Source organism: Elaeis guineensis, chromosome 3, assembly GCF_000442705.2.
Source record: "Elaeis guineensis isolate ETL-2024a chromosome 3, EG11, whole genome shotgun sequence".
Lineage (NCBI taxonomy): Eukaryota > Viridiplantae > Streptophyta > Magnoliopsida > Arecales > Arecaceae > Elaeis > Elaeis guineensis.
The window spans coordinates 99,501,636-99,517,179 of NC_025995.2; the positions used below are offsets into that span (position 1 = coordinate 99,501,636).

General features: G+C 37.7%; 1 protein-coding gene across 2 annotated transcripts; it reads left to right on the plus strand.

Annotated features, from left to right (window-relative positions):
• The first annotated feature begins 983 nt into the window (after window positions 1-983).
• Window positions 984-1,881, plus strand: LOC140856109 (14-3-3-like protein 16R). Of its 2 annotated transcripts, none has more exons than XR_012139494.1 (2): window positions 984-1,660; window positions 1,740-1,862. XR_012139494.1 is itself a non-coding variant. In XM_073253276.1 (2 exons), the coding sequence occupies exons 1-2, from the start codon at window positions 1,060-1,062 to the stop codon at window positions 1,863-1,865; spliced, it is 609 nt and encodes a 202-aa protein (XP_073109377.1). In that variant the 5' UTR covers window positions 984-1,059; the 3' UTR covers window positions 1,866-1,881. The 2 variants fall into 2 exon arrangements, 1 of the variants encoding a protein (XP_073109377.1); XM_073253276.1 differs by having other exon boundaries at window positions 984-1,542; window positions 1,740-1,881.
• The last annotated feature ends 13,663 nt before the right edge of the window (window positions 1,882-15,544 follow it).

The following is a 15,544-nucleotide window of genomic DNA, read 5'->3' on the forward strand; positions in this document are numbered from 1 at the left end:
TTGCCTATTAGAAAAAAGATAGGCCAGGCTGGCATGGAATCCAACCGACATAAGACGTCTAATAAGACAATTTAAGACTTTTTATAATTAAGGACCTAAAGACCCGTTGAAGAGATTCTTCCCTTTCTCACGGGGCGACTCCTCGAGAAAAGATAGGCCAGGCTGGTATAGAATCAAACGGACATAAGAAGCCTAACAAGACAGACCCAAAGAATTGTTAAAAAGATTCTCCCCTTTCTCACGGTGCGACTCGCAGGCGAGGTCCATTGAACGGGGTCCACAAGATGGACATCTCTAATTAGACTCATGGTCATGAACGGTGATTGGGGGTTGCCTACTGGAGTCTTCAAACACTCGATCATGCGTTCGATGGCTTTCTATGGCTTTCTGATCGAAAGCTAGTAACCATCTGTTCAGGATCTAAGGCATTTCAATAACATAATTTTTCTTTGTGGTGTTCGTGTTATGCGAAAATATTTTTTTATGGACACCTTTGCCTTACCGGCAAGGTCAAAAGTATATAAAATCCAACCACTTTCGCTAAAGTTTTTCGACCAATAAGCTGTACCGGACTGCCAAGAAGCATCCTTTCCCCTACCACGGATATAAAAACGCATTCAATTTAATATGGGTCCCACCACGAGTCACAAGGTTATTAGCAGAATCCGATGTTTTTTAGATCCGTCCTCGAACGTCCAGCTCATCCCATGTGGATGGACCCAGATAGCCCGGATACAAATTTCCTTAGGTGCGCTACCATAAATGAACAGACGAGATTTCTCATACTTGAGTAATCAACGTCAGATCCAACCAGCGCCTAGAATCCCCATAACGACCCCACGTTCAGCTTCTCTCGTCTTCTTGCGGATGACCCATTTTATTTAATTTCTAATAACTATAATAAAATAAAAAAAAAACGACAAAAATTTCTCCTCTATAAAGCCGCCTCCGTTCGTTCTTTTTTCCGCGTCCTTGCCTCATTTTGCGCCTTCTTTCTTTCTATTTCCTTTGTCTTCTTTATTTCATTTCCCGTTCTTCTTCTCTGATCGGTCGGCGGCGATGGCGGGAGCGAGGGAGAATAACGTGTGCATGGCGAAGCTCGCCGAGAAGGCGAAGCGGTACGAGGAGATGGTGGAGTTCATGGAGAATGTGGCGGCGGCGGCGGCGGCGGCGGCGGCGGCGGCGGAGGGGGAGGAGCTTACCGTGGAGGAGCGCAACCTCCTCTCGGTGGCCTACAAGAAGGTCATCAACGACCGCCGGGACTCGTGGCGGATTGTGTCGTCGACCGAGCAGGAGGAGAGCCGCGGCAACGAGGACTACGCCGCGGACATCCGCGACTACCGTGCCAACATCGAGGCCGACCTCACTAGCAGATGCGCCGGGATTCTCAGGCTGCTGGACGCAAGCCTCATTCCCTCCGCTTCCACCGCCGACTCCAAGGCATTCTACCACAAGATGAAGGGCGACTTCCACCGCTATCTCGCCGAGTTCAAGACCGGCTCCGAAAGGGATGACGCTGCGGAGAGTGCTCTCGCCGCACAGGTCTCCAGTCTTTTTCTGGCTCTCTTTGGGCTCCGATCCGATCCGGCGATCCGCTCCATTTGCTAGAATTAGGGTTTCGGAATGGAGATCCACTTGTTCCATCTCATGCAATGCTAGGGTTAGATTATTGATTTGATTTCTTTTGATATGGACGGTGGTGATGATTAGTTGGGATGATGAATTATGTGATCCGATAGGATATTGCGACGGCTGAGCTGGCATGGACGCACCCGATCCGTTGGATTTGTCCCTTCGCTTCTCGGTGTTTTACCACGAGATCTTGGACTCCCCGGACCAGCCACGCACTCTCGCGAAACAGGTGATCTTGGATTTAATTTTTTTTTTTTTTAAATGGGATGCATTAAATTAAACTAAACATGAATAGATACATCCATGAGAATCAAAAAATAAAACATTTAAAAATTTAACTGAAAGATGAGTCGAAGAAGTCAAAGGATCTTAGAACTTTTAATTTCTTGCATTTTGAATTTTTTTCTTTTAATTTATAGATCTATTGTTATTATTAAAACGTTAATTTTTGACTTCCAAATTACCTTTCATATATAAAAATTCGATTCATATTTTAGATCCACAATTTGCCAATCAATGATACACGTTTGGGAAAATAGCTGTAGGTAGACAATTCAACAGTTGAGTAAATGATCTGTGACCATGTTGTTCCCTCATTCTGTTGTAATTGTCAGATATAAATATTTATGCATGATGTGATGAATAACAAATCTTGAGTGATACTCCTTTAAAAGGACAGTGGACTTACGTGATGTGATTTGATGCCGATGTATGTTTTTAAATGATGCATGTGACAAATGTGAATGCATGTGCTTGCTTAAGATGGGTAGGAATGCACTAAATTAAATAAATGATGAGTGGCAAGATAGTCTTTTATCTGAGGCTCATCAAGCTCATGTCTATGCGTACACTTGTTAGGTAGATGTTAAAATATTTATTATTGTTATAAGAATTCCTCTTTCTTTTTTCAATCTTTCATGTTTCCCTTTTGACTTTCATTATGTATGATATCAACGATTTGATTTTTGTTTTCATTTCTTCAGCTCTCCTGTGTTTTGCTTGGAGGGCAATTTCCTCCTTTAAGAAATAGAGCAATTTCTTTTTAACTGCGGGATATCTGTTTTAGTTGTTGTGGCAAGCTTGAATGAAATTGGGCACCTTATGTTCTTTGATAGGCTATAATAGTCGATAATTCTATTGGGTTATTGGAAGCTAATAAGTTTCTTAGCAACTAACATTTTTGGTCTTACTCTTTTTATATTAAGGGGAATGTCTTTTATTGGTATTTGGGTCCACATTTTGGAGATGTTGCTCTTTTCATAGAAGTTGATTTCCTTTGTTTAGTGCTTCAATTCAAATATTGGAGGATCGCTTGTTTGTTTTGGATCTTTATTTCTTTCACAACTGCATTTATAGTTAGGATATTTTTTTTTTCCTTTGTGGTTAATCAGAGGTACAGTGCCGCTCTTCTTATTGTGTTTATCCAGTGCCGCTCTTCTTATTGTGTTTATCCAATGCTAAGTAACTCTATCAGCATGTCATCTGAATGCCTGAAGTAAACAGTTTGTTTGAATGTGTACTATAAAATTGGGCATATAGCATATGTTATTGCTTTAGTCAAGTGCAGAATAATTATGTTAAACTATCTGACATGGATACAATCTGATCTTTTGACAATCAGATGTCTTTCATGTTATTTGAATGCTGGTATTATTTGATTCAAGAAGGGTTAGTCTCTCTCTCTCTCTCTCTCTCTTCCAAAACACTTTTGTTAGGGTTATACTTAAATTTTGAAACATTTTGTTCTAGTAATTCATTTTGTACAAGCTTTAATTGATGTTTGTGGTTTATGGCGACTTCATCAAACCTTGTTGGTCACTTCAGGTTAAAGTTCCAGTATTACTTTCCCTTTTTTGGTCGAGCTTTTTCTTCCCTATGAAATAAATGTAAAGGATTATCTAAGCCCAGGATTTCTTCATCTTGTGCAATCAAGCTCTTCTGTAGATCCTTGAATGGAAAGTTCATGGGAGTTTGATGTGTTATGAAGATATTAATCTTACCTTTCAATTGCTGCTGTTAGGAATTAGATGGAGCAAATGCATGGAGCAAATGCAGAGCGTAGGAAACAGCGCAGGCTCATGAAGCGCATCCAAGACAATCTTTCGTCGTGGACTTCATGGACTTCAGACGCGGAGGTCTTTGAAAGTTCAAAATAAGTAGCCTATATTTTTGTCTTTAATGTGTGATCGCATTCGCTTCAAGTATCCAATTCAATTAATTAATATTTGTTATTTCCAGTCGGACGGGTAAGATGACTCAGATGATGATATCTAGAGAAGCACCCAAGCATGAGGATGAACAGCAGAAGCTGCTATTACATTGGTTCCTCGTAGCCAATCAAGGGTCCCGCTGATTTGCCCCACTAGAGATGCAAATAATTTCCTGTTCTCGGCTGGCCGCATTATGTCTTGGCATTCCATTTTCTCACCTGTCTACTGCCCCGTTTGTGTTTTGGGTTTTTGTTTCTTTGTTCTTCCCTTTATATTTGAATCTTTTTATTTTACCGGCTCCTTTTATCGTTATTAGGTTTGCTGCTGTTGTGCTTCAATTTGAAAATGCCAGACTCTTATTTGAAGTAGTTTATATGCAGTTATGTGCTTGGTTTTGCTATTCGTTACAGTCATGCATGATGAGCTTATTCAAAGGGAAATGCCGACTGGCTGTTTTTTAGAAAATCCCATGTATCAGGTTTATTTGTTCAAAATTGCGAACGTTTTTAAATGGGCCATTGCTTACTCGGATATCACTTTCCTTGTGATAAGAAAAGCGCACTTATTGTTTGAGCTGGTGCGGACTGCAACGGGCCCTCGTACTGACCTCGATGAAAACGTAACCTCCCAACAGCGAGTAAAAGAGGTCCATGCTCTCAATAGAGTTGGAGCATCATGTTTTCGTACAGGACTGCGTGGTTTCAAAGAAATGTTTAGTAAAATACAAAATAATTCCTTTTCGTGGAAAGAAAACTGTTTCTTTTTGGTAGAAGATGGCCGGAAGGCCACTTACATTATAAAGAAACTGTTTACAGACCTTCCCCAGAACTGATAATATGAACCTGGAACTGATAATATGAACAATAATCTACATCCCCAAAACCAATACATAAACATCTCAAAAAGATTCAGCTGAGTCAGCAGATAATCCATCAGATGTAAGAATTGAAAAGCAGTGCAAATTTCTTCATGGTGTTTGATGTTTCAAAGAAGAATGAAACCCAGGAAACCTGAAGACATCAGTTGCATATAGAACCAGGATGCGGAAGAAAGATGCAGAAAGTGATTTTCGGCAGCAACAGTTAATGCAGTAGAACAGCACTCTTCCAAAAAAAAGTACAAAAAAGATCCTGAGTGTTAAAGTACCATTTACAGCACCTTGGAAGATTGGAACTCGATGTGCACAGTGGACAATGAAATCAAAATGTGTATGGCTGACTAAGGATTGCAGCTTTTCAATGTTGAATGAAGTAGATATGTCATAGTAGGAATGTGCAAATAAGTCAAGAAGCTATCATTCGCCCCATTATCATAAAAAGATACCTGATACAGGTGAGTGAAATCCATCTGACTTTGAAGTAACACATATATAATTAACTTTAGACACCAAACTAAAGATCCAGATGCAAATAGATAGTTAGAGTGCTGACATAATACCTCTACATCATTGAAAACATGAATAGCTAATAACAAAACCTGCAAGCAAACACAACACAAGGTTAGTCATAAACTTTCAATTTTCTTTTTTCTTTCTTTCTTTTTTTTCCCCTTTTTTTGTTCTTCATTTTCCTTTTTCTTTTTCTTTTTTTGTTTTTCCTCATTTTTTCCGCACATCTCCCATCCTTCTTTAGTATGTCTATACAGAGAGAAATAGCATATTGAAATTGGCATTGATCCTATATAATTCCATGATATGTAAACCACAGTATTCTGTACGATGGAGTCATTGTAAATAAAGAAACAATGACCAACATGGTATTTGAAAAGACATTCAAACTTGTGCCATCCAATGCTTCCAATCCAGCACATAAAAGGACAATAAAGTGGAAGATATTCAGTGTAGCCATAGTAGCTAATATAAAGGTATGTGAAAGTTAATGAGGACCGGCGTAGAAAAATCTCCAAAGAAATCCTACCAGCAGACCAGAGAATTAGAGTGCATACCATCATTGCTGAGATAGCAATCAGTAATGAAATTCCACTCTATTTTTGACCAGTATAAGAAATTGACAATATTTTTGGTATATGTAGAAGAGAAGAACCAAAGATGGATAAGCCCATAACCTGCACCCAAGAACAAACAGGGTTAGAAGTATACCTTGCTTTTTTTGTTTTTGCCTTTTGATTTTCCTTTTTTTCTTTTTCCTTTTTCTTTATTTTTCCCCTTATTTTCCTCTTTTATCCTCCACATATTCCAAAAAACTATCAAATGCTCATTCTGTACAACATAGTTTATCTGTACTTGTATTCTTTGCAGATAGTCATATGAAGACAAGCCTGTAACTTTGGTGCAATATCACATTCTATATACAAATTTGTTAAGATTTGACGCCTCAAGATTCAGCACACATTGAGCCCACAGCGAGGTTTACGATGAAAAATGGAGTCCAACGTGTTGCTCCTAAATTGATTTTGATGATTACAAAGCAGATTGAAGGGATACAAATATTTTTTAATTTGAAAAAGTCTTTATGCTCTTCAGGGGCAAAATCGTAATTTTACTAAAACCCTGATTTGATAGTATCATTTGGTAGAACAAATGATTTGTAATCTATTGGTGAAAATTTCATTATTTTTGAACTTATATTTTTGAAGATATGAATGTTTGAAGTGCATGAGTCGACTCATGAGTCAACTCATGGCACAATGAGCTGATTGGCACGCTAAAAATTTTCCTTGGCACGCTTGATTTTTGACTTGGCACGACCTGTGAGTCGACTCATGAGTCGACCTCTGCTGATTTGAGCCAAAAAAAAAATCCAGAAACCAAATCTCTGGTCTTTGCAACAGAGGTCGACTCATGAGTCGACCCCTGAAGCATGAGTCGACTCATGAGTCGACCCCTGCGACGGAAAACGTCCGCAACGGCTAGTTTTTTGCCCGTTTTAATTGCCTTTTATGCTTCCTTAAAATGCTCTAACGGCTCTTTTTCTGCCTAATATGTTTTCTCTTGTTTCTTAATGCTATAAAAGGTTTCAAAAGATGAAAATACAGGAGAGATACAGAGATCCAAAAATATACACGAGGAGATCAACGAAATACACAAAAGAAAAGGAGAGGGGATCCACAATCTACACAAGAGAGAGAAGGAATCTACTATATACACAAGAGATTGTGAAAGAGACATTCAAGAGCATTCAAAGGGAGGGTTTTTCAAGTCAATTTTTCAACCTTGATCAAGAGCTCTTTCAAAGCTTTCAAGAAGTCTTCAATCAAAGTTCACCTTCTCCTCAAGCGTTCTTTCAACTTTTCATCCACCTTGAGAAAATCCAAAAAGGAGATTCTTCATTTAAGTAAAGTGTTTTTATTGTTATATTCACTCATTTAAGGAGCTATTCTTGTACTTATTTATGCTCTAAATTATCTTACTCTTTGTGAGTAATTGTTCTTATTTTTGGAGGGTTTCCAAAACAAGGGAAGGTTGATCCGAACCTGAAATCGGAATGTTTTGGATAGGCTTGTACCCGGAAAACAAGTGGATTAGCTTGGGATAGCTAGTGTCGGAGTTTCCGACGTTTGTATTCGGGTTGAATACAAGTATAGTGGATTGAAATTCCCAAGTAGGAGCTTGGGGAGTGGATGTAGGTGCAAGGTTGGCACCGAACCACTATAAATCCTTGTGTTTGTGGTGTGCTTTATTGTTTCTCTTTATTTCTTTATTATATACTTGCATTCTTGCTTTAGGTAATTTAATCTTGATTTAAAGTCCTTCTTCTCATTCATCAAGCTTTTAACAAATATTTTTCATAAGTAATTAGTTGAGCTTAAAATTTTTAAAAACCCAATTCACCCCCCCTCTTGGGTTGCATAGCTGGGCAACAAGTGGTATCAGAGCCCGGTGCTCTAGCCCTTCTTTGATCTAACAATCAAAGAGCCAAAGATCTATGGCAACCCATGTCGGTACTTTTCTAGCCGAGGGGCAATCTACAAACCGACCTCCACTTTTCAATGGGTCTAATTACACCTATTGGAAAGCTCGGATGAAGATATTCATACAAGCACTCGACTATGATATGTGGAGTATCATAGTGAACGGTCCTCACACACTTACCAAGATTATAGATGGTGAGGAGTCAACCAAACCCGAGAAAGAATGGGATGAGGTTGATAAGAAATTGGCACAATTAAATGCTAAAGCTATGAATGTTCTTTATTGTGCACTAGATGCAAATGAATTTAATCGCATTTCTACTTGTGCATCTGCTAAAGAAATATGGGATATGTTAGAAGTAACCCATGAGAGAACAAATCAAGTAAAAGAGTCTAAAATAAACATGCTTGTGCATAAATATGAATTGTTTAAAATGGAGCATGATGAGTCCATAACTGCTATGTTTACTCGTTTTACTGATATAATTAATGGTTTGAAGAGCCTTGGCAAATCTTATACTAACAGTGAGCTTGTAAGGAAGATTCTCAGGTCATTGCCAAGAACTTGGGAAGCCAAGGTGACTGCCATCCAAGAAGCAAAGGACTTGAACACTCTACCTCTAGAAGAGCTTCTTGGATCCTTGATGACTCATGAACTCAGCATGAAGCAACATCAAGAGGATGAAGTCAAAAAGAAAAGAACCATTGCCCTCAAATCCACAGCTTCGCCTGATGATGAAATGGATGACACTGAAGATGAAGAACAGGATGAAGAGATGGCACTCATCACCCGGAGATTTAAGAAGTTTCTAAGAAAAAGGAAACAGGGGATGAGAAAGAAGTCATTCACAAAAGAGAAACAAAGCAAAGAGAAAGAGAAAGATCAACCCCTTATATGCTACGAGTGTAAGAAGCCGGGACATTTCAAATCCGAATGTCCACAACTGAAGAAAGGTCCCAAAAAGTTCAAAAAAAAAGCAATGATGGTGACTTGGAGTGCGAGTGATGACTCAAGCTCCGATGAGGAAACCTCAACAGAACAAGCCAACCTGTGCCTTATGGCACACGAAAATGAGGTGTGTCTAGCATCCCAAGGAGGAAACAAGAAATGGTATCTTGACAGTGGATGCTCGAGACACATGACTGGTGATGAATCATAATTCATCACGCTTGATGCTAAGGATGGAGGGATGGTCACCTTTGGAGATAATGGCAAAGGAAAGATCATCGGGATAGGTAACATTGGTATCACTCCCTCTAAATACATTGAAAATATTTTGTTAGTTAAAGGTTTTAAGCATAACTTACTTAGCATTAGTCAATTTTGTGATAAAGGGTATAAAGTTGTTTTTGAATCATCTGTTTGCATTGTGACTAGTCCTATTAACTATGGCATTAAATTTATAGGACATAGGCATGGTAATGTTTATATGGTAGATTTGAATGATTTAGCCAAATTAGACATGCAATGCCTAGTATCCTTGAATACTAAAGTTAATGAGACTAGTTGGCTGTGGCATCGTAGACTTGCACATATTAGCATGCATTCTCTTTCAAAATTAATTAAGAAAGAATTAGTTCTTGGTTTGCCAAAACTGAATTTTGAAAAGGATAGAATTTGTGATGCATGCCAATTAGGTAAACAAACTAGAGTTTCATTTAAATCCAAAAATACTGTTTCAACTTCTAGACCTTTAGAGCTCTTACATATGGACTTATTTGGACCAACTAGAACCACTAGTCTAGGAGGAAAACGATATGGCTTTGTAATTATAGATGATTACTCTCGTTTTACTTGGGTTTTCTTTTTGGCACACAAAAATGAAACTTTTCATATTTTCACTAAATTTCACCGAAAAGTCACTAATGAAAAAGGATTTTCAATTCAAAATATTAGAAGTGATCATGGAACTGAATTTGAAAATCAAGACTGAAAATTTTTGTGATGAAAATGGAATTGGCCATAACTTCTCTGCTCCTAGGACACCCCAATAGAATGGGGTAGTTGAAAGAAAAAACAGAACCTTAGAAGAAATGGCCCGTACCATGCTTTGTGAAAGCAACCTTCCAAGATATTTTTGGGCGGAAGCAATTAACACAGCATGTTACATTTTAAATCGTGCCTTGATTAGATAATTTTTAAAGAAAACCCCCTATGAACTTTGGAAAGGAAGAAAACCAAATATTGCATATTTTCATGTTTTTGGTTGCCGATGTTTTGTATTAAAATAATGGCAAAGAAAAACTTGGTAAATTTGATGCAAAATCAGATGAAGCAATCTTTCTAGGTTACTCCTCCACTAGTAAAATATTTAGAGTTTTCAACAAAAGAACTTTAGTAGTTGAGGAGTCCATACATGTTGTTTTTGATGAATCTAACGATCTTCCTTCAAAGAAGAATGAGGGTGTTGATGATGCAGATCCACTAATAGAAGGTATGAAGGAGATCACTCTGAAAGATTCAGCAACTCCAGAAGACAAGGATCAAGAAGACAAACAAGATGAGAGAGGTGAAGAAATTCAAGAACAACCTCAAGGTACAAATGACCTACCCAAGGAATGGAGGTATGTTCACAACCACCCTAAGGAGTTAATTATTGGTGATCCTATGCATGGGGTAAAAACCCGTTCTTCACTTAGAGATGTAGTTAATCATTGTGCTTTTGTATCTCATCTTGAACCTAAAACTTTTGAAGAAGCTGAAAATGATCATAATTGGATTAATGCAATGCAAGAGGAACTTAATCAATTTGAAAGAAATAATGTTTGGACCTTAGTATCAAGACCTAAAAATTATTCAATAATTGGCACAAAATGGGTCTTTAGAAACAAATTAGATGAGCATGGAAATGTAATTAGAAATAAAGCAAGACTGGTTGCTAAGGGATATAATCAAGAAGAAGGAATTGATTTTGATGAAACCTTTGCACCTGTTGCTAGATTAGAAGCTATTAGACTTCTACTTGCATATGCTTGCTTTATGAAATTCAAGTTATTTCAAATGGATGTTAAAAGTGCATTTTTAAATGGATATATTGCTGAAGAAGTATATGTAGAACAACCCCCTGGATTTGAAAATCATACTTTTCCTAATCATGTCTTTAGATTAAATAAAGCTTTATATGGATTAAAACAAGCACCTAGAGCATGGTATGATAGGCTAAGTAAATTTCTACTAAATAATGGTTTTTCAAGAGGTAATGTAGATACAACCCTCTTTATTAAAAGAAATCAAAATGATATGCTAATTATACAAATTTATGTTGATGACATAATTTTTGGGTCTACTAATGAATCCCTTTGTCAAGACTTTGCTAAGCTTATGCAGGGAGAGTTCGAGATGAGCATGATGGGAGAACTCACCTTCTTCCTCGGACTCCAAATCAAACAATCAAAAGAGGGAATCTCCATCACCCAAAGCAAGTACACCAAGGAACTACTCAAAAAATTTAGAATGAAGAACTGCAAACCAATTGGCACACCAATGAGTCCCTCATGTAAGCTTGACAAGGATGATGAAGGTAAATGTGTAGACTTAAAATACTATAGAGGTATGATTGGCTCATTATTATATTTGACTGCAAGTAGGCCTGATATCATGTTTAGTGTTTGTTTATGTGCTAGATATCAATCTAATCCTAAAGAATCTCATTTGAATGCTGTTAAAAGAATCCTTAGATACTTAAGTGGTACTCAAACTCTAGGGTTATGGTACTCTAAGGATTCACAAATTGATTTATTAGGATATTCAGATGCTGATTTTGCTGGATGCAAATTAGATAGAAAAAGCACAAGTGGAACATGCCAATTTCTTGGAGTTAACCTAATCTCATGGTTTAGCAAGAAATAAAATTCGGTGGCACTGTCCACGGCTGAGGCCGAATACATTGCAGCCGAAAGTTGTTGTGCTCAAATCTTGTGGATTAAGCAACAACTCGAAGACTTTGGAATCAAACTTAATGAAACACCAATAAGATGTGATAACACAAGTGCCATAAATCTATCTAAAAATCCAATCCAACACTCAAGATCCAAATATATTGAAATAAGACATCATTTTATAAGAGAACATGTTCAAAACAAAAATATAATTCTTGAATATGTTTGCACTGAAAATCAATTAGCTGATATCTTTACAAAGGCCCTTAGTGAGGATAGATTCTGTGAAATTAGGAGAAATCTAGAAATTCTAGATCCATATGCCTAAACTTTTCTCAATTTTCAAGAATTGATGTCAAATATTCTTAGAGCTCAATTTACAACATCTATCCTGATCTCAAAAGCTCAAGTTTATTATTCTAAAAACTTATCTTTGAGCAAAACTCCTTCTCCCAAAATTTCAAATTTTTCTGGAATTTATTCATATTTTTCCTGATTTTCTGAACTTCATGAGTCGACCCCCATGAGTCGACTCAATGGCAAACTTGTAAATCCCACCAACTTCCAACGGGCTCATTGTTTTTATATGGGTTACTGTTCGTGAGCCGACCCATCCTCTCATCTTCCTCCTTCCAAAAGCCATCCTCTCCACTTTCTTTTGCTCCAAATCCAAGGATTTAGTTCGAGGCACTTCCTCCTCCTCTCCACCAAAAATCGCCACCTTGGAAAGGGATTTCTTGTGCTTTCTCCCATTGTTTGTCACGGTTGGAGCGTGCCCTAGTACTCCACCGTTCTTCCCAAATCCACCTCTTTTATCCATCAAAATTCTTCTTCACTTTCTTGTGATCCCTCCTCCACTCTTTCACTTGTTCCTCCAAGTCTCCTTGCCCTGCTATTGAAGTGAATATGGCTCCGAAGATGAAGCTTCCCCAAAGAAGAAAGTCAATCCGTGAGCCTGAAGAAATTGTTCGAAAGAAAAGGCAAACTGGTCAGACTTCCACTGCTCCCACTCCAGCTTCAGCTCAAGGTCCCCCTCAATCCTCCATAAGCCCCAGTAAGAATCCTCTTTCTGATAGAAAAGTAGAAACCGAGAAAAATATAGATTTTTGGTTCTTTGAAGATGAGGGCTTTACTTTTGCTACCAAGATTAAAAACCAAGGATGGGGTTTCTATTGCTCCCTTAAGGAAGTCACCTATGTTGACCTAGTTAGAGAATTCTACCAGAATCTACATTATGGAAATGGGTCAGTGACTTCAACAGTCAAGGGTATTGATATTTGCTTGGATTCTAGTATATTGGGAGAAATATTACATTTGCCTAGTGAAGGTTATTCTTATATGGAACTCTCAGTAAAAGAAGAGGGGATCAGAATTATTCTAGGAGAAACTTATTCAGGAAGTTTAAATAAGTTAGAAGCAAAGATTTTGTCCATTGAGATGAGGATCCTGCATCAGATGGTAACAAAGCTCTTCTTTCCTAGAAGTGGTAGGCATGATCTACTGTCTGGCAGAGATATCTGTATCATGTTTCATGTCATCACTCAGACCCCCCTGAACCTCCCTGCACTTATGATAGAGGCCATGAGAGAAACTTTGAACAGATCCAAGGCACACTTGCCTTATGGTATGGCCCTTACTAGAGTATTTAGGAGGTTTGGAGTTAGCTGTGAGGGGGAGGCTTCTACTAAGCTTTCTCATGTGGACACTTTCAACCAACACACCCTGCACCGAATGGGATTTACAAAGACTGATGGTGGTTGGATCAAGGGCTCTGAAGAAAGAGCTGAGGAAAGAGCTGAAGATAGAGCTGAAGACAGAACTGAAGGCAGAGCAGAAGAAGAAGGTCCATCATCTCCTGTACATGACTTCAGGGCAGCATCACCAAATATCCAGTTCATTCCTGATACAGAGGCTGGCCCTTCAGAGTTCACTAGGATGTCCACACCAGTGTATCAGCCAGAGACCAGAGCACCTCCATCAGAGTTCAGACTGGCTGATGATCAGATCGAGCAGATATCACAGCGTGTGGCCTCTTTGTTATCTAGTCAGTAGAGCAGTACTACTTTTGCATCGGGAGCCACTTCTTCTGATCAGACCATGACTCCCCACATATCCATTGTGATTCAGATGATGTCAGATCAGTCCATCCAGATTCAGCAACTTGAAGACACTGTCTGGAGATTGACTGGCAGAGTTCTTGACTTGCAGGGGCAAGTCCTTGCATTGGCCCATCCTCAGCCACAGAAGTCTACTATTGAGGTCACAGACCTCACTGCAGAGGCTGGAAGGCTCAGAGGAGCACTAGAGGGAGGATATGAGTTACTGAGGAGAGAGATCCGAGGATCGAGTGAGCAAGCATCCACTCAGTTCACTGCTCTACTTCAATCTATTTCCAGAGCATTGAACGTACTTGATTCCATCAGACTCACCCTTTCTGTTCAGTCCTTAGCCTCTCAGCGTTCTCAGCCTCCCAGTTCATCTCGCTCTCCTGCTCGTGCCAGAGGCAGACGGGGTAGAGGACGCACTTCTGATCCATCAGCTTCTCATACCATATCTGATGACTCCTGACTTGTCTTGATCATTACTAGATCCTAGGTGTTAGTGTCTTGTTCTAGGATCTGTATTTTGGGGCCATGTATTGACAAATTAGCTGGTTGACTTTGACTATTATGAACTATGTAATGAAACAATTATTGTTTTATGGAATCATCTTTTAATTATATTTCTACCTTTTGTAATGATGTCGATCATATTTTGGTTATATATATATTCTCCTTGTTGAAATATTGTCTTCTCTTTGTTGTTGTTTGCTGTTAATAATTGCTGTATTAAGGGGGAGCAAACATCTGTGATAAACTCTAAAGGGGGAGAAATTAAAGAATGTTTCAAAAAAAAAGGAGGAGTTAACCTTGTTTGATGATGTCAAAAAGGGGGAGAAATTAAACAAAAATTAAAAGCAATCCATCAAAAGCAAAACCTTATGAGCAATTAAAGAAAAAGCAACCCATCAAAAGCAAAACTACAAATTATGAGAAATTAATTGGAGAATTTAAAGAACAATATCTAAAGTACAATGCTAAGTACAATGCAAATAAGTAACTTTTAAAATTACTTCTTTACATATGCTCTGATTTGCTTTAAAAATTTAAATATGCTCTGATATACTTCAAAATTCCAACTTGCTCTGATACATCTTTTGAAATTTTATTTACCTTGATACATCTTAAAATTTCAACTTGCTCTGATACATCTTAAGAAATTCAACTTGCTCTGATACATCTTTTGAAATTTTATTTACCTTGATACATCTTAAGAAATTCAACTTGCTCTGATACATCTTTTGAAATTTTATTTACCTTGATACATCTTAAGAAATTTAACTTACTCTGATACATCTTAAAATTTTTTTTAACTTGCTCTGATACATTATAAAATTTGCTCTGATACATTGTAAAATTCTCTCTGATACATTGTAAAATTTTTTCTGATAACATTGTAAAATTATTTTTCTTGCTCTGATACATTGCAAAATTTATTTTTCTCTTGCTCTAATACATCTTAAACTCAAAATGATCTAATACACTTTCCAAATCAACTCTTAAACATGTTTTGGCACACATACTTATTTTTTGTATCAAAAGCAATTAAAGCACATAATTATTCTTTGCTCTGATGCTAAAACTAAAATCAAATGAGAATGAGCAAATTTTCAAAATACAGCTTGCTCTGATAACAAAAATAAGTTTTCCGCTCTAACACCAAAATCACATAATCCAATGAGCATATTTTCAAATCTTTAAGAAAATGGACAAACTATTTTTGTATATGACCATTTATATTGCATACCAAAAGAATCATACTCTTTTCAAGCATATACACCTATAATGCATTCTTTTGAAATTATCGATTCACATAAATACTTTTGTTCAAGTATTTTGTCATCATCAAAAAGG

Excerpts from the sequence above, each read along its gene's own strand:
- LOC140856109 (XM_073253276.1), top strand. The coding sequence starts at position 1,060 with ATGGCGGGAGCGAGGGAGAATAACGTGTGCATGGCGAAGCTCGCCGAG. Across the intron at positions 1,543-1,739 it reads AGAGTGCTCTCGCCGCACAG|GATATTGCGACGGCTGAGCT; the intron begins GTCTCCAGTCTT and ends GTGATCCGATAG.